The 26,510-nt window shown below is 40.1% G+C and overlaps 1 protein-coding gene across 2 annotated transcripts; it reads right to left on the bottom strand.

Moving 5' to 3' along the window:
- fam131aa (family with sequence similarity 131 member Aa) lies at positions 1–26,510 on the bottom strand. 2 transcript variants are annotated; one of them, XM_057858385.1, is made up of 5 exons: positions 26,277–26,510; positions 12,844–12,958; positions 7,502–7,678; positions 844–987; positions 1–727 (listed from the first exon to the last, which is right to left on the bottom strand). In XM_057858385.1, the coding sequence occupies exons 2-5, from the start codon at positions 12,935–12,937 to the stop codon at positions 402–404; spliced, it is 741 nt and encodes a 246-aa protein (XP_057714368.1). In that variant the 5' UTR covers positions 12,938–12,958; positions 26,277–26,510; the 3' UTR covers positions 1–401. The 2 variants fall into 2 exon arrangements, with proteins under 2 accessions (XP_057714368.1, XP_057714366.1); XM_057858383.1 differs by lacking the exon at positions 26,277–26,510 and adding an exon at positions 13,033–13,362.

Here is a 26,510-nt window from a genome sequence, read left to right as displayed (position 1 = left end):
GTACCACTGTACAAACTTATATTGTCCTTTTTCATTAAAAAAAAAAAAAAACACCCACTAAGAAACACGTTGTTTTGTTGTTACTTTCTTTGATAACCTGAAAACAAACGACAAGACACATGCTCCCCCAGAAAAAGTCACCTTTTATACTTCGACGTGTGCAAGGACATTCAGTATCAACATCCACGAGACACAGCATGAACCCTGATAAAATACAACACTACAAAATATCCCATAGAAAAAACAACGCCATAGCGACACTGACACCAAAAAATGTACAAAATTGACAGCGTTGGATTCCGTTTAGCAATTCTCCGGTGGCCTGGTAATAGACGAGAAGAAGGACATGAGGCAAAGCAAAAGATGAAGTCATCTCCACATTCAAAGACACGGACGACACATCACATCAAATACTCTTTCCCCTCATCTCCCCGGTCCTGTTTCTCGTGGTCTTCCTCGTCCAGAGACGCCACCCCGGAGGAGGCCCGGTCGAACGGAAAACGCCCAGAGCTCCAGAGCCGAGCTTCGTGGAACACCTCATCGTCTTCTTCCTCGTCATCCTCTTCGGGTGATTCAGAGTACGAGGTAGAGTAGCAAGAATCAAAACGGCCGGGCCTCCTCTCAGGTTTGTGGTGGACAAACACCTCACCGTCGCCACCGTTTTCCTCTTGGAAAAGTTGTTCAGACCGGACCAGAAGTCCGGATGCCAGGTGGGACGTGGCGGCGTCTGAGGGAGGAGTAAAGAGTCAGAAAACCTAAGAGGATGGGTGAGTGGAAGAGATGGGAAGGTGAATTTTGGTCAGAATGATGGCGGATGATATGGAAATAAATGTTTTGAGGTACCTGCTGTGCTCTGAGGGGTGAAGTCGGCGTGAGAGCCCACTTTGGCCTCCTCGTCATTGGAATCGTCTTCATCCATGTCATCCTCGTCCACCGATGCCCACGCACGCAGCTTGGCCTCAGCGATGGCAAACTGCTCGGCCACACCTTACGTGTTGCAAAATAAATGACATGTTACACAAGGAGTAGGCAATGTAGCAAAAAGAAAATATATCACAATTTCCCCCCCAGTTTCCATATTTTCTAGATCTAGATCATTTTCGGGATTTTTTTCCTTGATTTTCTGTTTCATGTTGCACTTCAGATAGAAGTGACAGTAACATATGGTAGCGGAAGAGAGCATTAGAAGGTGTTTGCGTTAAATATTCACATAACACTACTGTTCAATGGCATCTTACATTGTATATTAGCATTAATACAATTTTAAACTACATAACTGAGTATCACGTTCTTCCTTTACCATTGCTTTACCCTGCTGTTTGAATCACATCAAACAGACCTATTTCGAGCCATTTGCAGATAATGTTAAAAGTCCATCCATCCATCCATCTATTTTCTCCTGCTTATCTGAGGTCTTATCGCTGGGGGAGCAGCTTCAGAAGGGAAGCCCAGACATGCCTCTCCCCAGTCACTTCGGCCAGCTCTTCTTGGGGGATCCCAAGGTGTTCCCAGGCCAGCCAGGAGACATTGTGTCCCCAGCGTGTCCTGGGTCGGCCGCGCGGCCTTCTCCTCGTTGGACTTGCCCGGAACACCTCACCAGGGAGGCACCCCGGAGGCATCCTAAACCAATGCCCAAGCCACCTCATCCGGCTCCTCTCGATGTGGAGGAGCAGCGGCTCTACTCCGGCCCCTCCCTGATGACTGAGCTTCTCACCTATAAGGGAGAGCCAGGACACCTGATGGAGGAAACTCATTTTGGCCGCTTGTATCCGGGATCTTGTTTTTTCGGTCATGACCCACAGCTTGTGACCATAGGTGAGGGTAGGAATGTAAATCGAGCGGTAAATAGAGATCCGCCTATCGATCTCCCTTTCCATTTTTCTGTCACTCGTGAACAAGACCCCAAGATACTTAAACTCCTCCACTTGGGGAAGGGCTTCATCCCTGACCCGGAGAGGGCATTCCACCTTTTCCCGACTGAGGACCATAGTCTTGGATTTAGAGGTGCTGATTCTCATCCCGACCGCTTCACACTCGGCTGCGAACCGCTCCAGTGAGGGGTGAAGGCACGGCCCGATGAAGCCAACAACACCACATCATCCGCAAAAAGCAGCGATGCAATATTGAGACCACCAAACCAAACCCCCACAGTGCCTCAGCTGCGCCTAGATATTCCGTGTAAAGGTGATGAACAGAACCGGTGACATAGGGCAGCCTTCGCGGAGTCCAACTCTCACTGGAAATGGATCCGACTAACAACCGGCTACACGCATCAAACTCTGACACCGGTCGTACAGGGACCGGATCCCCCCGTATCAGGAATTCCGATACCCCATACTCCCAGAGCACCCCCAACATGACTCCCCGGGGGCACACTCGAATGCCTTCTCAAAGTCCACAAAACACATGTAGACAGGTTGGGCGACACTGCTTCTCTTGAATCTGAGATTTGACTTCCTGATGGACCCTTCCCTCCAGTACCCCTGAGTAGACTTTCCCAGGGAAGCTGAGGAGTGTGAACGTTTAAATGTTTGTTTGTTTTTTATGTGCAAATAGTCCAACAGCGGTCCAGTGCTTGCTGGAGGCTCGCCATGAGATTTTTTGCCAGTAAAATGGGTGCCTTGACACAGTAAAGACTGGTGGAGTACCATCAAGTGTTTTGATTACAGATAAGCGGCCATAGGCATTTTCCTAAACAGCGATGCAGACGAGTCACGGCCAAACAACAAGTGTTTCTCTGAGGAAACACGGCCGCCATCTGCTCACCATCGAGCTCGGCCGTAGCACTCTGGAGGCTTTTGCAGGATTAGGAGCTTGACAGAAGGTCAGAGGTACCAGATGATGCCGCCGCAAAAGCCGACTAAGTGAAATAGTGCACGTGCTCAAGCGCATACAAACATGACACCAGGAAGCTACTTTTACTGCCAGTGTACTCAAGATAGCCCCATATTGTACGTGCATACAGTACAATATCATGAACTATGATCATGGCAAAAATACACTTTTATGCAGAATATTGTAAATATTTAATTATCTACAGTGTATCACAAAAGTGAGTACACCCCTCGTATTTCTGCAGATATTTAAGTACCGTATTGGCCCGAATATAAGACAGTGTTTTTTGCATTGGAATAAGACTGAAAAAGTGGGGGTCGTCTTATATTCGCGGTCTAGACATTATACCATTTCGCGACGCTAGATGGCGCCAGATATTATTGAAGCGAATGCTGAGTAATGTTCTGTTTTGACAGATCTCAGCTACTCTCAATTTTAGCCAGTTTGCATTATTTTATTGCAATGTTTTTCCTTATTCAGATTTGTTTCAAGACTACAGTTACAGTTAGACCTCACTTTGATGGTTAATGCCGTTATTGCAATTTTGTTGTTTTATCACAATAGACTGGTTTATTTACATTTCAAAAACCAGATGCCATTCATTTACGAATGTGATTGCACTTTAGTTTACATATTTAAATGTTCAGATATTAAAATTTGAATGAGGCAAAATAACATGCTTTTTCTCTCAAATATATTGTTATAATCATTTGTTTCAGATGTATTGTAATTATTTTGTGTATAAATATTTGGTGTTCAAAAAGTCTTTTTTTCCCCAAGCATGAGTCTTGAAAAAGAGGGGGTCGTCTTATAAACAGGGCCGTCTTATATTTGGGCCAATACGGTATATCTTTTCATGGGACAACACTGACAAAATGACATTTTGACACAATGAAAAGTAGTTTGCGTGCAGCTTACATAATAGAATTAATTTATTTTCCCCTCAAAATAACTCAAAATATAGCCATTAATATCTAAACCCCTGGAAACAAAAGTGAGTACACCGCATGGGAACTACGTACATCCCTAAATGTCCAAATTCAGTACTGCCTGTCATTTTCCCTCCAAAATGTCATGTGACTCGTTACAGGAGTGCTGTCAGCTTTGCTGCAGAGACTGAAGAGGTGGGGGGTCAGCCTGTTAGTGCTAAGACCATACGTTGTACTCTACATCAAATTGGTGTGCATGGCTGTCACCCCAGGAGGAAGCCTCTTCTGAAGATGGTACACAAGAAAACCCGCAAACAGTTTGCTGAAGACATGTCAGCAAATCACATGGATTACTGGAACCGTGTCCTACGGTCTGATGAGACGATGATTTTTTTTGTTCCGATGTCTCAAGCATGTATGGCGGCGACCAGGTGAGGAGTACAAAGATAAGTGTGTCATGCCTACAGTCATGATGGTGGTTGGGCATGGTGGTGGGAATGACCCCCCCCCCCCCCCACCACCACCACCTCTTCAGTCTTTGCAGTAATTCTGACAGCACTCCTGTAATGAGTCACATGACATTATGGAGGGAAAATGACAAGCAGTACTCGATTTGGACATTTAGGGATGTCGTTTCTAAGGGGTGTACTCACTTTTGTTGCCAGGGGTTTAGATATTAATGGCTATATTTTGAGTTATTTTGAGGGGAAAAATAAATGAACTCTATTATATAAGCTGCACGCAGACTCTTTTCATTGTGTCAAAGTGTCATTTTGTCAGTGTTGTCCCATGAAAAGATATAGTTAAATATCTGCAGAAATGCGAGGGGTGTACTCACTTTTATTATACATTGTATAGTTAAATGAAATTATGATACAAGTTTACCCCACCTTCGGCTTGTAGTCAGCTGGGATAGGCTCTAGCCCCCGTGCGATCCTCATGAGGATAAATGGGATGGATTATGAATGAACGAATGAATGAGTGCATACATAAATTGCACAAGGTAAACATTTCATATGTATTTATTCTCATCGTTTTTGAAATGTCAGTGCTAAAGTAGTATTTTCATATTTTTTTAATATGATTTAAGCGTTGAAACATAAATACAGGTAGTCACCACGTTACGAACGAGTGCCCTTCCTACGCTGGCGACGTAAACTGAATTTGCACGTAAATTGGAATTAACCCTTTAAATACACCTAAATACATAATCAATCTCAAAATAACTATCCAAAAACATGTACGGTGGTACCTCTACATACGAAGTTTTTTGTTCCAGGATCTTGTAAGTCGAAATGGTTTTATGTCTAGCAGGATTTTCCCATAAGAATACTTTATAATTCCAATAATTTGTTCCACAGCCCGAAAACCTACACTGACTCCTTAAAGAATACTGCTGGTACTATTAGAAATAGCCATTACACATAGCAAAACAAATAAACTATGAATAAAAATCGGAATAATAATATAAAAATAGTAGGGCTGTCAAACGATTGAAATTTTTAATCGAGTTAATTACAGCTTAAAAATGAATTAATCGTAATTAATCGCAATTAATTGCATTTCAAACCATCTATAAAATATGCCATATTTTTCTGTAAATTATTGTTGGAATGAAAAGACACAAGATGGATATATACATTCAACATACGGTACATAAGTACTGTATTTGTTTATTATAACCATAAATCAACAAGATGGCATTAACATTATTAACATTCTCTTAAAGCGATCCATGAATCGAAAGACTTGTAGTTCTTAAAGGATAAATGTTAGTACAAGTTATAGAAATTTTATATTAAAACCCCTCATAATGTTTTTGTTTTATTAAAATTTGTAAAATTTTCAATCAAAAAATAAACTAGTAGCTCGCCATTGTTGATGTTATTACACCATGCTCACTCCCCAAACCCATAAAATCATTTGGACCCAAGCGCCAGCAGAGGGCGCCAAATAACAAAAAACAAGTAACAAGCGGACATTACACTTCTGTCATTTTAATCTGAGCGGGCCATGTGCGTTAATTGCGTCAAATATTTTAACGTGATTAATTTTAAAAATTAATTACCGCCCGTTAACGCGATAATTTTGACAGTCCTAAAAAACAGTAATAATAAATAAAAACAGCCTGTAATAATATAACAAATCAGGCGGATGTGTTTTGCGTTATGTACCTGAACGCACCGCGTGGCTGACGTGACAGAGTGAGATAGGTGCATTAGAGTTGTTGGCATCAGCTGCGGCAGACAGTAGGCGTGCTGTGTTGCTCAAGTTCAGAAATAAATGGTTAAAAACCTGACGAACCCGGCAATTTCTTTAGCGATGTTACCACAATAATAATTGTCACCTTAACTTATAAAGACTAGCGAACGGAGGTCGGAGGAGGACCGTCGAGATCGTAGACATTATACAGCCGTATTGTCGAGCCAGTTCACGGATACGCACGCCACGCTCATATTTTTCTATCATTTCTATCTTTATTTCAATGGTAAGCATCACCCTTTTCCCCCACCTGCACTAACCTTCTCGGAACCTGTTTTGATTTTTCCCACAAGAAAATCCGCCGTGCGTCCGTCTTGCAGCAAAACAAAGGAACTGCAGCGCTGTCATAAAAAGATTGTCGAAGCGATCGTCCATTAAGGTACCACTGTATTATACGTCATTGTACTCTCCTCGCCACGCAGTTGGAGCAAATCCTAGCTAAACAGCGAGCTAAGCTGTAATCTTTCCCATCTCTGTTGCTCGGCCAGCTGCGCGACATATTCGTAAGAGCAAATGTGCTCTTCTTTGTTTGCGCAAATACATTCTTCTTCGTGTTTACATGCGCTCTTACTCGCGTGCGGAAGTACTGCCTGCTCTACGATTCCTGCGCCAAAATAAAAGCATGCATCACAAACTAAAAGTCCACATTATAACCAAATACACATTTCACTAAAAGGCAGAACAGTCATATGGATAAAATAAAGCAAAAAAATAACATACTGTGAGGTACAGTAAGGTTGTCAGGAAACGGGCAGGCAGGTGGTGTGTGGACCAGGAAAAGGGAAGCGAGGCAAAAAAGACAGTGCAATAATGTTTTAATTAATGCCAATAAAAAACAAAGTACCAACAAATGACCGAGGAATCCAAAAAGTCTTAACAAAAAAAAAGTCAGGCTAACAAATCAACTTACTCTAGAAGCAGGACGAGGAACACGAGGAACTGGGGAAAACGCTGTCATGAACGTGGGCATGCAAATTGAAAATGACGCAACAAGGCGTGAAAAGAAACTGGGAGCTTATATACACATACAGACAAAGGGTAACGACACAACGAGGAACAGGTGAGCACAGAAGGATGCATGTTAGAGGATACACTTGGAGCAGGTACAACAGGTGAAATCAATGGGCAATCACGGGGACAAGTCACACTAGGGAAAACCAACACAAAACCTAACAAGGTACTGTTTAAGCGACAAAAAAAAAAAAAAAAAAACCCGACTGGAGACAAAATGGCAGACAAGACTCCGGCGTCGTAAAGTCGGAATCATGTAAGTCGGGTACGTCGAAACTCGGGGACTACCTGTACTTCCAAAAAGAATTGGAACAACTGGCATAATTGCATTTAGTGTTTAGGTTTTCATCCTCACTTTCAAATTTTGATTCCGGCCAGGAAAATTCATTTCGATGCATCCTAACTCTGAACAGTGAACGTGCTTATCTTAAGAATGATGATGATTCTAATGTTAATAATCATACCGGCAGCAAAGCGGGCCTCCTTCTCGCCTTCGCTCAGGCGACAGTAGGAGCTGAAGTGGGCGGCGTGGGAGGGTTCCACAGGTTTGGGCCAGCCTTTCCATTCAATGAGGTGGGCAACCCGGCCCTGGGCCAGTGAGGTGGGTTTGGTCACGTGGTCCCTCACCGCTTGCGAGATGCCTGCACACGCATACAGAACAGCTTCATGTACCAATCAAGTGTTTCATTGGTAACACATTGACTCATACTTGAAATGTTGATCGGTGGGGATGGGATCAACTGTATTGGTGAGCAATCCCCAGCAAATGGCGACAATATACCGTTTAAAATTTGAGATCAACCCAGTTTGGAAATTCGCAATTCTGGCAGAAACAGCTGCATTTTCATAAAACCAATCCAAGCTCTAATGCTGATTACTAAAAAATGGAGAACTTATTTTAAGATATAAGAAGTGAGTCTTATTTCATCTGATGAATTTGGCGTGTTTACTGTACTAGCAGTATGGCCCTGCGTTGCCGGGTGTACTACTTGTGCTGGGTTTTTGGGGCCAATGCCGTTTTCGTCAACGATTACTATAACGAAAATATTTCATCAATGAACAATTTTTTTCATGTCAATGGCGAGACGATAACAAGCTAAAAACGTGTTTTGTGAGACTAAAACCATAGACTTCATAATGTATTGACATGACACATTCGCCATTCACTGCGACACGCCTTCCCGAAGGGGGCCGTCCCGCAGACCGCTTCATTTATTACCAGTCGGTCACATGCAGCGATCTAACGTCGGATTTAGGTTGAAAAAGTACGAAAGCTGTATTGAATACAAATTACGTAAAATACGTATTTACGTAAAATAAATGCTACCTGCACTTTTTTTTTGTTTTTGTTTTTTTGTTTTGTTTTTTTGCTTTTAACCAAGAATCAACGTCCATATCTATAAAGAATTCAGGGATTAAAGCATTTGTTCACAAGAATTTTCAACGGGAAAAGCTCTTTGTCTGTGTTTCCACTCGATCAGCTTTGACGGAGATAGGCCTCCTATGAATCGGCCCCCTGTCCGGTCAATGCATTATGAAGTCTATAGAGGAAAACACAGACAAGACTGAAAAAGCAGTTTCTGCTCTCGCACTCCTCTTTAAAAGAAACTGTTGTTTTTAATAGAACAATATGTCTATATGCTGCCATAGCAGATTCATGGCGCATTAAGCCCCCGAACTATTTTTAATTTGTCCGTTTTACCCTGAAAACCCCCGTTTACAGACGTTGCTCAACCACTTTTGTTTCAACCCAGCCATAAAACGAAGGGAATTAATTATATTTATTATTCAAAATGTCTGTCGTTTTTAGCTAAGAATCATTCATTGGTGTCTAATATCTAGTTTAAAAAACAAAAAAAAAACGACTTGAAAAATTATTCACTCGCATAAACTTAGAAAAAACTTACCTCACGATGAAAAAATTGACGTCTGTAAAAAAGTCACGGATATCTACCTCATAACTATCGCTTAATTGTATTTTTTTCGTTCCTGTCGCATTTTCCCCAATATTTTAGATGATAAATAACCGGTCCAAACAAACAAAAAAAGATGAAAAAATGTTTAAAAGGGTAAATATATGAAAAAACAAATCTCGACCACTCCTTGATGTCTGCGATTTCTGCATCGCGACCCATGTTTCACCCATAAAATCCCCAAAAAATCCCGCTGTGGCCATTCACAGCTGTGTCTTGACGCTCAGGGATACATGCTACATGGAGTTTTTGGATCGAAACAAGGTAAGTACGCAATCATGTCTCCTTAAAGTCATGGCGTCTGTAATTCTGCTCTCACGTGCTCTCACATCCAGATAGGATTTTGCTGTTTAAAAAACATTTTTTTTTAAAATTCCCTCCTGTTCAAAATTTTTTTCCCCCAGAAAATTGAGATTTTAAGCTTACCAATGATGTATCACACATGCGTATCGGCCAATTTTGAAAGTTGGCTAAATTGGGGGTCTCTGAGCGGAACTTTAGGTCACCTGAGTGTTTTCCACCCTATGCTAAAACATTAGGAGACTAATGCCATTTTTCGTCTGACGAGACGAGAACGAGACGAAAATGCGCAATAGTTTCAGTCACAACAATGTGAGAAATTTTTTGTGTAGTTAGCCTGCATCGTAGCCGTGTCTGGTTGTCTCACTCACGTGACGTGCTGTCCCTCCTCCATCTTGGACATAGAAAATATGCAATGTTGCTCTAGCCTTTAAAAGTCTGTGCTGAGTGATTGTCACACTCTAATTGTAACTTGTAATGTTAGCATAGCATTCGCATTCACGTTGGCATTAGGCTAATGCTATCGGCGAGCGTCCTCTTAAACTCTTGGACAACTTTTTTTTTTACATACAGTTCGTGGTGTCTAGGTGTGTACAATAAATTGAAAATAATGTCCTGTTTTCCTGCTGTGTGTATTATACCAAGTTGGCGTTGTCCTTGTAGACGCTGCAATATGTGCTCGTCTGTCAGTGTTCATTCGAAATAGTTGGAAATCTTTATTTACTTATTTATTTTTTAGAGTATTTTTTTAATTTTCATTTTAGGGACGAAAACATTTTTAGTAAACGTCGACGAAAACTAAACGAAATTAGTAGGGCTGTCAAAATTATCATGTTAACGGGCGGTAATCCATTTTTTAAATTAATCACGTTAAAATATTTGACGCAATTAACGCACATGCCCCGCTCAAACAGACTAAAATGACAGTACAGTGTAATTTCCGCTTGTTACTTGTTTTTTATGTTTGGCGCCCTCTGCTGGCGTTTGGGTCCAACTGATTTTATGGGTTAGTACCATGAGTGAGCATGGTGTAATTATTGACATCAACAATGGCGAGCTACTAGTTTATTTTTTGATTGAAATTTTTCAAATTTTAATAAAACGAAAACATTAAGAGGGGTTTTAATATAAAATTTCTATAACTTGTACTAACATTTATCTTTTAAGAACAGGTCTTTCTATCCATGGATCGCTTTAAGAGAATGTTAATAATGTTAACGCCATCTTGTTGATTTATTGTCATAATAAACAAATACAGTACTTATGTACCATATGTTGAATGTATTTATCCTTCTTGTGTCTTATCTTTCCATTCCAACAATAATTTACAGAAAAATATGGCATATTTTATAGATGGTTTGAATTGCGATTAATTACGATTAATTCATTTTTAAGCTGTAATTAACTCCATTAAAATTTTTAATCGTTTGACAGCCCTAGAAATTAGTCTTGAGTTTCGGTTAACAAAAGTAGACGAAGACTAACACATTTTGAGATTACTAAAATATGAATAAAACTAATAAGCATTATCGTCCAAACGACTACGACGAAAATTAAACGGGCTGGGGCCAAGGTTTGTTAAATCGACATGTAAGAATCCCCGAAATAAGGGCGTCCCCATGATTTTTTTTTTTTTTTTTAATATATGCTGGATGGATTTATCAAGAAGTATGGCCCAGCGTTGCTCGGGTGAAAAAGTGAAATTTGGCATTTTCTATGGTAATTTTTGGAGTTTTGGATGAATTTTCCACACTAAATGGAGGCCCACAGAGATAAAAACCCATCCAAGAACACTTCAAGACACATAAGGTACAACTGTGTAAAATTTCATCAAAATCCGCCAAGCCGTTTCAGAGTCCATAGGGAACGAACACACACACAAACACACACAGAAAAAGCTCTATCTACCGTAAATTCCGGACTATAAGCCGCTACTTTTTTCCCTCCCTCAGTATTCTGCGGCTTATAGTCCAGCGCGGCTTATTTGTTGATTTATTTGGGTTAATAGGTAACACTTTATTTGAGAGCTGCGTCATAAGACCGTCATAATTATAACACTATCAAGGGCATTAATGAATGCTTATGACAGATGTCATTGTCATCCGGCAAACTATGTCACTAACTCCATTTATGTCCAGCTCGGATGTTTAAATCTATTCAAAAGTGAGATAATTTCTATGACACAAAATGACATCTGCCATAAGGATTCATTAATGCTCATGGCAGTGTCATGTCATAATTATGATAGTCTTATGGCACGACTGTCAAATAAAATGTTACCAAATACCATAACTAGCAATTAATGAAACAACTGGAACAGCAACTGAAGAAATAATTGGCACATAACATGAATTTTGATCGTTATTTACATCTGTAGCGCTGCAATGCATGCTAGGAGGCATGTTGGACAACAACACTGTTGACGGCAGGTGGCAGCAGAGGCTTACTGTCTCTCCAAGGGAACAGTAATGTCCAAATGAAGCTTCTTGAAGCAATGGTGGTTCATTTGGTCTTATGACCGTCATAATTATGACATGACACTATCATGGGCATTACTGAATGCTTATGACAGATGTCATTAAGTGTTATCCGGCAAACTATGTCACTATCTCCTTTATGTTCAGCTCGGATCTTTAACATCCATTCAAAAGTGAGATAATTTGCCAGATAACACTAAATGACATTTGTCATAAGCATTCATTAATTGTCATAACAGTGTCATGTCATAATTATGATTGTCTAATGACAGTTTTATGGGGCCACTTGCGAATTAAGAGTTACCAAATACCATCTCTAGCAATAAATGAAACTGAAACAGTAATTGAAGAAATAATTTGCAGAGAACATGAATTTTGATTGTTATTTACATCTGTACTGCTGCAATGCATGCTAGGAGGCATGTTGGACGACATCAGTGTTGACAGCAGGTGGAGCAGTGATGGGCAAATTAAGCTTCTCGAAACAATGAAGCTTTTTAGCCTATTGGTTCAAAGCTTCATGGTGGTTCATTTGGTCTTATGACAGTCTTACGGTGCCGCTGTCAAATTAAGTGTTACCGGTTACTATCTTTTGGTGTAAATATTCCATAATACAGTGAGGAGTGCTGCGGCTTATAGTCCAGTGCGGCTTATCTGTGAACAAATGCTGTTTTTGTGTCAAATTTGGTGGGTGCGGCTTATAGTCAGGTGCGCCTTATAGTCCAAAAATTATGGTATATATAATCATAGACATAGATACAGTATAGATATAGATATTCATAGAAGGCAATATTTGTGGGCCTGAATAATCAGTCCAAATGCTCAAACATGGCTCGCAATTAAGCTCTGAAAACGAATTCACTCTTCAATGGAAGTGAATGAATTAGAAAACATTTCATTGCTTGAAATGACACCAAAAAACAACTCATATAAACACATATACAAACACTGTAAATATTTCATTCAGTGTATTCACAGACACGCTGAGGTTATTATCTTTGGATTTGAATGGACTACCAAAAGATTTCTCTGATTAAAAGGGAGTATTTTTTTCACCATTGAGCGAAGATCTGGCGAGTGCTGCAAACTCATGGATGCCCGCCACACTTTTCCGCGAGTCCATCGGAGATTTTCCTGACTTTGGAATCATGTCACTCTCCTCGAATTTCACCTGTAAGTCAACATCACGACTTTAGCACAAATCAAGATTTAAAAAAAAAAAGTAAAACACTTAGTTGTGTTCACCTCTTCTTCCTCCTCTTCGCACCTCCTCCCTCTAATTGTGGACTTCAACCTCACAGCATGCATGTCATCCGTGTCGAACTAACAATTTACCACGAACGGCTGGTGTGTTTTCAAAGTGTCACCCGTGCCCTACTTTTCCATGCTAAGCCCAACCAAACGGTTGCCCCCAAAGCCAGTGGTAGGGAGGTGAGGTTCAAAACATATGGTGTGTGATAGTAAGCAGCTCAGCCCCACCCACAAGCTGTTAATCCTTATTAACTCATTGGCTGCCATTGACAGCGATAGACGTCAGATCTATTTGAATTTTGTCTATCTGCCATCAATGGTAGGAGATACTCCATCATAGTACCTGAAAAAAAAAAAAACCAAGCGAACATGAGCATTTCACGAGCTGGGATTCAAACCCAGAACTTTGACTGTGGGGTAGACATTCAAACTTACACTTATATTCTACTAGTAGCACCAAAGAGCTCTCTATTACAGTGGTTCACAAGGTGTGATACGAGTACCATCAGTGGTGCGCGGACTCCAATGAGTGGTATGCAGTGCTTAATTTGTAAATCATAAGGTGCCGGAACGCAAAGTACATATGACAGCGCAGTGATGACGAGACGGACACAGGTCCCAGAATTTCAGCAGAAATGGTGCTGAAACAACATGCAAATGCCCACTTGCCATGCTGTGGGACTTATAAGCCTCAATTTCAGATAATAATAATAATAATGCATTGTATTTCTAGAGCACTTTTCAAGCCACACAAAGACGCTTCACAAGAGAGATGGAATCATAGTACCAGCAAAACAATCATAAGAAAATTAAAAACATAATATGAATGTATGAATGAAAAATTTTGAATTATTTAGTCTATACTCTGCACAGCATGGGCAATTTTCCACATAACCACAGGTGGGACTTGCAGTCAGCAATTAGTTTTTCAACAGGTCTAACTTGTAAAACATTAAAAAAAGATTGGCACGGTGGCCTATTTAGCTTACCATATTTGGTGGCCGGAAACATTCCTTGTTGTCATTGTTGCTTTTCTGACTCGTTTGTCTGTGCTTTAGCCATGCTAACGTACCGTTTGATCCTAAAGTTTTTTCTAATTTATGTCAGAGGCTGATTTGTTGGTGCAGCTTTTGAGCATATTAACAAATCTCTGACTCTTTCAAATGACGTAACATTTTTATAAACAACATTGTTACCAGCATCTCCAAGGGGCCGCTGTGCCATTTCAGTGTGACCGGCATTGCCGATTTGTATGGAGATAGAATAGTGCCAAAAGAAGTGAGGTTGTAAAATGAAAATTATCTCTGTAAAATGACCAATTTTAACTAAAAAACACTTGTATTTCCAAATTTTGCGTTGTAAAATAAACATGAAAAAAACTCCAAGGAATAAATTGTTCTACAATTTGTTTTGTTTTTTGTTTGCAAGTATTTTTTTTTGTTCTACAGGTGTTTTTTCTTCACTACGGGTTAAAAATTACCAATTACAAGTGCACAAGTTTTGTCACATTCTTGTCGAGTTTTATGAGCTCAAAAAGATATTCGTACCCTAGTTTTAAAATTTAAAAAATACCTGTAAAATGACTAACTTGTAAAGCAAAAAAAAAAAAAAACACTTGTATTTCCAAATTTTGCGTTGTGAAATAAACATGAAAAAAAACACAATGTAAAAAATACATTTCTACAAGTGTTTTTTTTTCCGTTTACAAGTGATTTTTTTGTTCTACAGGTGTTTTTTCTTCACTACGGGTTGAAAATTACCAATTACAAGTGCACAAGTTTTGTCACATCCTTGTCGAGTTTTATGAGCCAAAGATACTCGTAACCTAGTTTTAAAATTAAAAAAAATACTTGTAAAATGACTAATTTTAACTTGTAAAACAAAACAAAAAAACAACAACTTGTATTTCCAAATTTTGCGTTGTGAAATTGACATGAAAAAAATAATGTAAAAAAAATTTCTCCAAGTGTTTTTTTTTAATTTACAAGTGATTTTTTTGTTCTACGGGTGTTTTTTCTTTGCTACAGGTTAAAAACCACCAATTACAACCTCACGAGTTTTGTCTCCCCCTTGTCGCGTTTTCAGAGACAAAAGTCACTTGTAACCACAGACGAAAAAATACTACTTGTACATCGAAATAATCTGTTGTAAAACACAAACACAAAAATATCATTCCAAGTCGTGGTCAAAAAAAGACGTTAAGAACACAATCTAGTGAATGGTTCTTCGGGTGTTTTTTCTTTAACCCTTGTGCCGAATATTACATTATTTGTCATTTTTTTGATGGTTTTTGTTTTTACATCAAAGAGAAAGCATAGGGAAAAAAACACTATGAATGTTAAATATTTCCTAGGTTCTTAAAACAGGCAGACGTTCCAAATGCAACTTTGCCGTCATTTCTAAACCTTTGCATTAAGTAGCCAAAGAACTTGAATGCACGTGACTCAAAATTACAAAATATGTAACCATTGACTACCATTATAATTCATAAATTTGGATTTATTGTACACCAGATGTATTTTATTGCAATTTTCGTGATTTTCGCATCGACTATTCACTAGATTGTGTTCTTAACGTCTTTTTTTGACCATGACTTGAATAATATTTTGGTGTTTGTGTTTTATAACAGATTATTTCGATGTACAAGTAGTTTTTTTCGTCTGTGGTTACAAGTGACTTTTGTCTCTGAAAACGTGACAAGGGGGAGACAAAACTCGTGAGGTTGTAATTGATGGTTTTTAACCTGTAGCAAAGAAAAAACACCCGTAGAACAAAAAAATCATTTGTAAATGGAAAAAAAAAAACACTTGTAGAAATTTTTTTTACATTGTGTTTTTTTCATGTTTATTTCACAACGCAAAATTTGGAAATACAAGTTGTTGTTTTTTGTTTTACAAGTTAAAATTAGTCATTTTACAGGTATTTTTTAACACTAGGTTACGAGTATCTTTTTTGGCTCATAAAACTCGACAAGAATGTGACAAAACTTGTGCACTTGTAATTGGTAATTTTTAATCCATAGTAAAGAAAAAACATCTGTAGAACAAAAAAAAAAAATATTTGCAAACAGAAAAAAACAACTTGTAGAACAATTTATTCCTTCGAGTTTTTTTCATGTTTATTTTACAATGCAAAATTTGGAAATACAAGTGTTTTTTAGTTAAAATTGGTCATTTTACAGAGATAATTTTCATTTTACAACCTCACTTCTTTTGGCACTATTCTATCTCCATACAAATCGGCAATGCAGGTCACACTGAAATGGCACAGCGGCCCCTTGGAGCGCGGTGTTGACTTTTACTATGGTTCGGAGTTGAGAGCACCGCTAACCAAAAGTGCAGATTAGAAACAACATGCAATTCTTGTGATATGTTCTGTAAATGAATCTATGCATCTTATTATTTTATCCCCGCGACCCGACCCTGGAGCAAGCGGAAGATGATGGATGGATGGATTGACATTCTTTAAGAACGTTTTTATACTGTAGCATCACCGGGGCTGTCATCGGCACGGTAATTTATGCGTCAACGCGGGGCTCCTATTGGTGCGCCAGCGCGACGCTCCAATTGGTGGACTGCATAGCCAACCGCCAGTGACTTGTTGTTTGTTTTGCATTAGGGTGGCGGAAAGAAGAATAAAAGGGGGTAAAAAGCGTCAAGGTTCCTGTTTTATTTTCGCTGCCAAGCTTTCACTTAGCAAGCGTTACAATTTAAAGCGACTGTTTTCTGTTCAGCCCAAATGCTTGAAGTTTGGGCAACCATGACTTTAGAGTGGTGGTTTCCAGTGTCCCGGAACACGTGGAGTCGAAAATCAAGAGGTACCGGGACATGTTCCGGCATGATCCGGCACAAATTAACGCCTGGTGGTATGTTAGTAATTGACTGAATTATATGTTCAAACTAACTGTTTGTAGTCCACAACAGTGCATTTACAAAGTGCAGTTCAGCTGGACTCAACTGAAATTACAATAGATTTTTTTTTTTTTTTTAAATTTTCAGAAGTGCTTTTTAAAGGTGCTCAATGTAGGATTGATTGCTAAAAATGGTACTGCAACTAGATCAAAACATTGATGGCACAAAATGCCCTGCCACTTCTTGTTGCCAGTATACCGCTTCTCATTGGAGAACCTGCAAGAAAGAACTTTAAGTGGCAAGCGATGAGTCCTCTGCAGAAGGTATACAGTATGTTGTTTTTAATTTTCATGCAAGATGTTTTCAATGTAATAATGCCAACATTTAGTAACGACGGTAAAAACAGCCATGATACGAGATCCAAATTAGCTAATGTCACCATGACCGAAGTGAGGGAGGGCTACTTTTTCTCAATGTATAAGCACACTGGCAAAGAAATTTATCATTGGTAATGTATTGATCATTGTAATGTCAATTACCGACTAAATACAATAACGCGTAAAGACTTTTATCTTTACCTCGTTGAATGGATCCACATGCTACATAATGTAGCACAACCACGCCAAATTAATGCCTATCCTTGTTTTGCTTCTCTTCTTGTCTTGAATCCTTTGAGATTCGTAAGACGTTTTTTTTTTGCTTGCGAGGGTGAACATAATTCAGACTTTGCCAAAGTTGGCGCAGCCTAAATATAGAGCTGTGGCAACCCGGATGGATACTGGAAACTGGTATCATGACTGGGTGTTGATCAGTGGTGGAATGTACTTACAGTGCTGGCCAAAACTATTAGCACTCCTGCAATTCTGTCAGATAATACTCAATTTCTCCCAGAAAATGATTGCAATTACAAATGCTTTGGTAGTAATATCTTCGTTTATTTTGCTTGCAATGAAAAAACACAAAAGAGAATGAAAATGAAATTAAATAATTATCATTTTCAATTCAATTCAATTTTATTTGTATAGCCCTAAATCACAACAAGGTCGTCTCAGAGGGCTTTGCAGAGGCAATATGATACACAGTCAGAAACAGCAAATTAAGTAAATAAAGATGAATAAATAAAGTTCAAGTCCTGGGCATCCCCCATTCTTGGACCCTCCATGTCGGCAAGGAAAAACTTCAAAAACTCCAGAATCTTTGGGAGAAAATGAGAAACCTTGGGGAGTACCACAGTCAGGAGAGATCCACTCCCAGGACGGATAGACAGGACGCCCCAGGACTGCTAATGGGAATTAGCAGGCGAAGTTACAGTCCGTAAAGATGCAGTGGAGTAAAGGAACAAGAAGAGGTCCATCTAGCCAGATGAGACGGGGGTAGCAACGAGGACGTCTATCCAGCCAGGGCTCCGGACAGTCAGGAGGCTGCAGCTGAAAAATACCCCCTTCCCAGAGGGGTGGGGGGAAAGGGGACTCCGGGTGACTATTGATGAAGAGACTAGACAACTAGATATTAGCATTGGAAAATAGAAATAAAGTAAGACAAGTGGTAGGTAGAGTGAGAGAAAGGAGATAGAGCTCAGTGGCTGTACAGGGTGACCCAAAAAAAAGTTTACACTCAGTTGACTGCTTGTTTAAAAGCCATTGAAACATATCTAAATAGGTTGTCATGCTTAAGTGATTCATTAAGGTCACTCAATGCAACTGGTAATCTCTCGTCTCTACAATTCAAGTCCTGGGCATCCCCCATTCTTGGACCCTCCATGTCGGCAAGGAAAAACTCCAAAAGCTCTTCAGGAGAAAATGAGAAACCTTGGGGAGTACCACAGTCAGGAGAGATCCCCTCCCAGGACGGATAGACAGGATGCACCATGACTGCTAATGGGAATTAGCAGACGGGGTTACAGTTTGTAAAGATGCAATAGAGTAAAGGAATAAGAAGAGGTCCATCTAGCCAGATGAGACGGGGGGTGAGACAGGGGTTTTACGCATTTTACGCAAAACTCTAAAAATGGGCCGGACAAAAGTATTGGCACCCTTTGAAAAATCATTTGATGCTTCTCTAATTTGTGTAATTAACAGCACCTGTTACCTGTGGCACATAACAGGTGGTGGCAATAACTATATCACACTTGCTGCCAGTTAAAATGGATTAACATCGACTCAACCTCTGTCCTATGTCCTTGTGTGTACCACATTGAGCATGGAGAAAAGAAAGAAGACCAAAGAACTGTCTGAGCACTTGAGAAGTAAAATTGTGAGGAATCATGGGCAATCTCAAGGCTACAAGTCCATCTCCAAAGACCTGAATGTTCCTGTTTCTACCATGCGCAGTGTCATCAATAAGTGTAAAGCCCATGGCACTGTGGCTAACCTCCCTAGATGTGGACAGAAAAGAAAAATTGACGAGAGAATTCAACAAAAGATTGTGCGGATGGTGGATAAAGAACCTCGACTAACATCCAAACAAGTTCAAGCTGTCCTGCAGTCCGAGGGTACAACAGTGTCAACCTGTACTATCCGTCGGCTTCTGAATTAAAAGGGACTCTATGGTAGGATAACCAGGAAGACCCTATTTGTGACCCAGCGACATAAAAAAGCCAGGCTGGAGTTTGCCAAAACTTACCTGAGAAAGGCAAAACCGTTTTGGAAGAATGTTCTCTGGTCAGATGAGACAAAAGTAGAGCTTTTTGGGAAAAAACATCAACATAGAGTTTACAGGGGGAAAAATTAGGCCTTCAAAGAAAGGAACACGGTCCCCACAGTCAAACATGGTGGAGATTCCCTGATGTTTTGGGGTTTGCTCAGCTACCTCTGGCACTGGACTGCTTGACCGTGCGCATGGCAATATGAAGTCTGAAGACTACCAAGAGAAAGCTGGGTTTCCCTCAGAGGTCATGGGTCTTCCAGCAGGACAATGACCCAAAACACTCTTCAAAACGTACTAGAAAATGGTTTGAGAGAAAGTACTGGAGATTTCTAAAGTGGCCAGCAATGAGTCCAGACCTGAATCCCATAGAACACCTGTGGAGAGATCTGGCAGTTTGGAGAAGGCAAGGCACCCTTCAAATCTAAGAGACCTGAAGCAGTTGGCCAAAGAAGAATGGTCTAAAATTCCAGCAGCATTGTAACAAACTCATTGATGGATACTGGAAGTGGCTGTTCGTAGTTATTTTGTCTAAAGGTTGTGCTACCAAGTATTAGGCTGATGGTGCTAATACTTTTGTCCGGCCCATTTTTGGAGTTTTGTGTAAAATGATAATGTTTTTTTTTGTTTTTCAGTGTCTTTTGTGATTTTTCATTGCAGGCAATATAAAAGAAGCTATTACTACCCAAGCATTTGTAATTGCAATCCTTTTCTGGGAGAAATTGAGCATTATCTGACAGAATTGCAGGGGTGCCAATACTTTTGGCCAGCAGTGTATATGCACACTGGCAAACAAATATATCATTGGTAATGTATTGATCGTTTTAATGTCAATTACCGACTAAATATAATAACTCGTAAAGACTTTTGTCTTTTCCGCGTTAAATGGCTCCACATGCTAAAAAATGTAGCACGACCATGCCAAATGAATGCATATCCTTGTTTTGCTTCTCTTATTATCTTGAATCCTTTGAGATTTGTAACGCTGTTTTTTTGCTTGAGAGGGTAGACATAATTCAGACTTTGTCAAAGTTGGTGCAGCCTTTATACAGAGCTGTGGCAACCCGGACGGATACCGGAAACTGGTATCATGACTGATTAATGATTAGTGGTTGAATATACTTAGGTACATTTTTGTGTATCTATACTTAGACCATCAGTTGACAAGACAGCTCCCACATTGCGCCACGCCTTCCCGTTGTGGGCCGACCCATGCAGAGCGTTTGGCTTTCACTGTGATAAACTCAAACACATGCAGCGTCCAAACGCCTGATTTAGGTGGAAAAAGACGAATGTTTTACTGCGTACAATCAGGCAGGAGTGTCTCAAGAGTGTTTTGGTCAAGGTTTGAAGGTAATTATTATATAAAATATCCCCATGCATGCACTTTGAAATGTTGTAAAAAATATGCATGGGAAAAAATTTGCTTAACTTTAGCTTCAAATATTTACATAAACTGAATGATAACTGCCCGGTTTGTTGCTTTTAATCAAGAATCTAGACCAGAGGTCACGGAACTGCAGACCTCGGTCCGGTTCCGGACCCCCAAGCCGTCTGGACCGGATCTCAAGCTGTCCAGACTAATACACGTTGCCACAACAAAAATCATTTTTTTCTGCGGGTTTGCAGAGCAGAGATGGGCAACAAACAAAAACCTTAGCGGTGACGCGCGTGAGCCAGCCAATGGGAGTGAAGCATTTGAAAGTTATTTTTAGAACAGCATGTCTCACACTCGCTTTCCAGACTCTGCGGAGTGACAGCCAAAAACTGAGCCGAATGAAGTTGGAGGAAGAGGCGAAAAGGTACGGCAAATGGCGTGCTCAAAACTACGCAAGATTGATGCAGAAAACAGAGTGTTTAAGGAGGAGTAGATCAACACATTTTTGTTCATTTTACCTGGCTGCAGCACAAGACCGCTATCCTTATCTGTTCAGAGACGGTGTTCTGCCAAAATCTGCTACATCGGCGAAATGTCCTACATTAGTCGAATTTGACACCCAAAGTACTACCGTGCGCGCTAAAATTGTTTTGTTTGGCTGCATACAGGCAGAACGTACTAAAAAATGCCTTAAGAAAATACTTAAATGCAGTTATACCAAATAAGGACGGTTTAAATACGCTACGTGACTAATGTGGTCAACTGCTTCAAAGCTAACACAAAAAACCACAATGGTTAAAAGTATGAGAGGGTAATACATGCAAAAATTATTTTTCAGGCAATGAAAAGGTTCTAAAAAACTAAATAAAAACAAAAATAGTGAGTACTCGCTGCTTCTAACCGTTGTGCGCATGCGTGCGGATGCTTGCGCAAGCGCGCTGAGCGTTGTGCAGAGTGTTTCGCCGCATAGTAAGGAATGGCCGAACAACGGAAGCGCTTGTAAAAAGTTTGCCTGGTACACCAGACTCACCGCTGTTCCAGCTATGGACCCTACTCACATGACGTCACAACCACGCCCCCGCGCCATATTGTCTGTCAACTTGTCGTGTTGACGCATTACCGCTACGTAAATTCCTCCTATTATGGCGTGTTTTTCTGCTCGTTAACATTAATAATCAAAATGGTGAAGGCGTGTGTGGCGGTAGGTTGCAATAACAGAGAAGATAGACGGAGAGACTTGAAGTTCTACCGTATTCCGAGAGACCCGGAGAGGAGAGCAAGATGGACTGTTGCAATTCGATGAGAAAACTGGGCTCCAAACGATTACCACAGATTATGTAGTAGTCATTTTATATCTGGTAAGATGCATTTAATATATATTTAGAGGGTTTTGGGCTGACAACCACAATTAAGATCATTGCTAGGCTAATCGCCGACAACATACAGTTTCAAATTCAAAATGCTTATTTGTTACACCATCATTATTTTTTTAATTATATTCAGCTGGTAACAAGTGAAAGAAGCTGGCCTCGTCTACGGGTCAAAAGCCAAAAAATAAATTCAACTAGGGACAATCTGGAATAGTGCTATCGCTAAACCATATAAACAATAAAAGCCCTTGCTCCATTGACAAATGACATGAAGTACATTAGACTTGACAGGTGATGTTAGCGAGAAAAAAGATTTTGAATTGAAAATTTCGTAACTCACCTCACCGAGCACAAGATAGATTCCTGCCGAATTTTCGTGGACGAGGACCTGTTTCACCCAACCAGCAACAAAGTATTTATAAGCCTCCAAGCTCAAAGTTTTTCAAACTTTTGTGAGAATAGGCTGATTTTGTGTGGACACGATAGTTGTAGATATCAGGGTAGCAGATGTCAGGCAGAAACGGCGAAGACAGCGGGTCGAAAAATATCGATTTAGGCTTCAAATATGGATCTGGCGAATGGATAGACTCAAGTTTTTCCTCATAACGCCTTTTATGCAACGCATCCAATGAGTTTACAGCGTCAGATAACACCGGGGCTTCCATGAATTGCTCTATAAATTACACGAGTAATTGAAACCATTGAGAATACCGATAAAGAATGACTAACATTATGGCGGCCGGATACAGCGACACGTCATTGTGTGACGTTGGTGAGTAGGGTCTATTGAGTCTGGCCACCATTCAGCGGATACAATTTCCAGGGCGGAGCAAGCCACAGCAAACAGACAGCGGAGTGGACCAATCAGCGACGGGCAGACGTGACGTTAGTAAAACGACGAGGGCAGGACGAGGGACTTGCGCGCGAAAGGAAACATACGAGGAGAGCGGAGTTTATTCAACATGGCTAGCGCGAGACAGACTGTTGTCAATGACTCGTGTCGATGTGTTTTTGGTAATTTAAAACAGATTTTACCGTGGATTGGAACATATTCTCGGCTCTCCTGTTTACCATCTGTGTTGTTGCGGAGACGACTTCCGATGCGCAAGAGTGACGTTGCTCGTTAAGAACATGTCATGCAAATAAACGAATCTGATTTGTCGAATGATTTTGTATCTGCTCGAGAGGCTGTTAATGGGCTGGTTCCCAGACTTTTCTCTCAGTGTTTGAAAAATACAGGGAGAACAGTCTGGCCGTGCCAGGCAAGTAAAAAGTAACCATTTGAAAAGGCACTATGAAACGAAGCACGCAGCTTTTTCGCAAAGTTTCCCTATGAACTTTGCCATCTGTTCTCAAAAAATAGCGGAATTAAGGGCTCAATATGATCGCTGTATTGTTTATTACTAATTAATTATTTTTAAATATTATTTATTACTTACTATAAATTTATTTTTTATATTTTATTTACATTTTTGAATGTTGTAATTATCAGCATGGCCACGTAAAGATACGTTTGTATTTTTGGGGAAAAAAAGAAGCATTAAAAATATTTCCGGACCCGAGATTGTTGTAATTTTTTAATTTCGGACCGAGAGGATTTTTAATTCATGACCCCTGATCTAGACTATTCTATGTTCAGATATATAGAAATTCTGGGATGTACGCACTTATTTACAAGAATTTTCAACTTCAAAAGGTTTTTGTTTTCGGCGCGATGTGTTATCCATACACAGTTGTGTAACTTTACAGTCAGTCAAATGATAAGGTAATTTTCGGCCAACTGCCCGTTTTTGGCAACAACAAAAAAGAAAAGAAAAGTAGTAATTAAGACATTTCTGCGTCCATACAAAAAATTTGTTTTAAAAAATTTTGTTTTATTATATATAACATTTCAGTTTTAAAAACGACAAGAGCCAGATAGCCAGCAAGATGTGCTGTGGCAATAGTAACATCGGAATTCAGTCCAGTCCATTTTTTCCCCCCTCAAATGCACGTTTGAATAGCGGATTATTTGCCCCCCCCCCCCCCCCCCCACACACACACACACACACAGACACACGCATTCACAGCTGCGACAGAAATACTACATGTGGTCTTAAAGCAACCCAAAGGAGATTTCATTTTTTTTTTTAGTTTGGCTGTGCTTGTGGACAAAAGCAGTAGTGTTTTACCTGAAGAAAAGCTCCATTTTTATTATCTTTTTGTTATTGCTGGACTAAAAAGTTTTTTGTGATATTCAATTTATTTAGACAGACAATTTTGAATGGTATTACGACAAACGTTTATTTATTTATTTTTTTGCATTCCTGGATAGTTAAAAGATTATTAACAATTTAGTATTTCTTGTGTATGTTTATGCCGGAAAACACAGACAAGACTAAAAAAGCAGTTTCTGCTCTTGCAACCCTCTATAAAATAAACTGCTGTATTTTAAGCCAAAACAACTGTTGTGTTTGATAGAACAATATGTCTATATGCCGCCATAGCAGATTCATGGCACACTAAGCCTCCGAACTATTTTTAATTTGTCCGTTTTACCCTGAAAACCCCCGTTTACAGACGTCGCGCAACCGCTTTTGTTTCAACCTAGCCATAAAAAGAAGGTAAGTGCTTTGTTTATTATTCAAAATGTCTGCCGTTTTTAGCTTAGAGTCATTAATTATGTCTAAAATTTAGTTTAAAAAAAAAAAGACAACTTTTAAAAAATTATTCACTTGCATATTTGAAACTTTTAAACAAATGACATCACAATGAAAAATTTGGCGTCTGTAAAAAAGTCACGGATATCTACCTCATAACTATCGCTTAATTGTATTTTTTTTTTGTAACTGTCACATTTTCCCCGATATGTTAGATGATAATCGATCCAAACAAAGAAAAATTGAAAAATAACGTTTAAAAGGGTAAATATATGAAAAAGAAAATCTCAACCACTCCTTGTTGTCTGCGATTTCTGCATCGCAACCCTTGTTATATCACCATGTTTTACCCATAAAATCCCCCCAAAATCCGGCTGTGGCCATTCACAGCTGTGTCTTGACACTCGGTGATACATGCTACATGGAGTTTTTGGATCGAAACAAGGAAAATACGCGATAATATCTTGTTAAAATCGTGACGTCTTTAATTCTGCTCTCGCGTGCTCTCGCCTCCAGTTAGGGTTTTGCAGTTTAAAAAAAGTATTTTTTAAAAAAAAAATGCCTTCCTGTTCAAAAAATTTCCCCCCAGAAAATTGAGATTTAAAGCTTTCCAATGATGTATCACACGTGCATATAGGACAATTTTGAAATTTGGCCAAATTGGGGGTTTCAGAGCGGAACTTCAAGTCACCCTAGTGTTTTCTGCCTTATATAATTTGTGTTCAAATATTGCTTTTTAAATTCTCTCATAAAATCCAGACATTTATTCTGGAAGTTTTCAAAATGTTTCTTTAGTAGTTTTTCAAAACAAAGGTTTGACTCAAATGATGTATCACCTGAACCAATACACATGAAAGTTAGTATAAGTCAATACGGGTTTTTTTTTTTTTTGCATTGATCATTTAGCCTATCAATTGATTAGGTTCATATTCGTGCGAAACGAAGCCCTGACCGCTGTCTAATTGGTCTTATCAATCTACCGTCCCCGGCAAAAAAAAGTGTACATGCATGTTACGCTGTTATATCGTCCCTATACCAACATTGAGACCAAACCTACGCCCTTGCTTGGAAAAGACGCGCAAACGCACGCGGGCTGCGCCATGGCGGACGTCGGACGACCAACAAGTGGATTCCAGGTAACCCGCCCGTGCGGGGTCGTCTTGGGCGAAGAGAGGGTGCTCCACGACGTTGATGGTGAGTTCGAGTACCGCAAGGGCTGCATCGCGTGACGTCACGACCCGCAAACGATGCACTTACGTGGCAAAAACAAGAGAGGGGGCGACGAAGAGATGGGGAATTCTTCCTTTGGTGTACCCCCTCCACCTGACCCCCGCGTGTCTCTCCGTGCACCGCCTACCTGTAAATCACATCGCTCATCATAACGCACGCCGTGGCGTCCGGTCCAAATCCGATCAACAGCTTCCAAGCGAGGCGAACGTGCGCCGATCTTGCCGCCGTCACGCCGTCGTCGCCCGGAGCATCTTCAGCCGCTCCGGCGTCGGGTTTGTACCGCTGCAGGAGAAGGAAGAGAAGGCAGCATGGATCGCTCGGCCGGCCAAATGTCTCCCGATACGGCTAGCGTCATCAAGGC

Source organism: Corythoichthys intestinalis, chromosome 14, assembly GCF_030265065.1.
Source record: "Corythoichthys intestinalis isolate RoL2023-P3 chromosome 14, ASM3026506v1, whole genome shotgun sequence".
NCBI classification, from domain to species: Eukaryota; Metazoa; Chordata; class Actinopteri; order Syngnathiformes; family Syngnathidae; genus Corythoichthys; species Corythoichthys intestinalis.
Note: the sequence above shows the minus strand (reverse complement) of the source record. Positions and strands in the feature narration are given on the sequence as shown.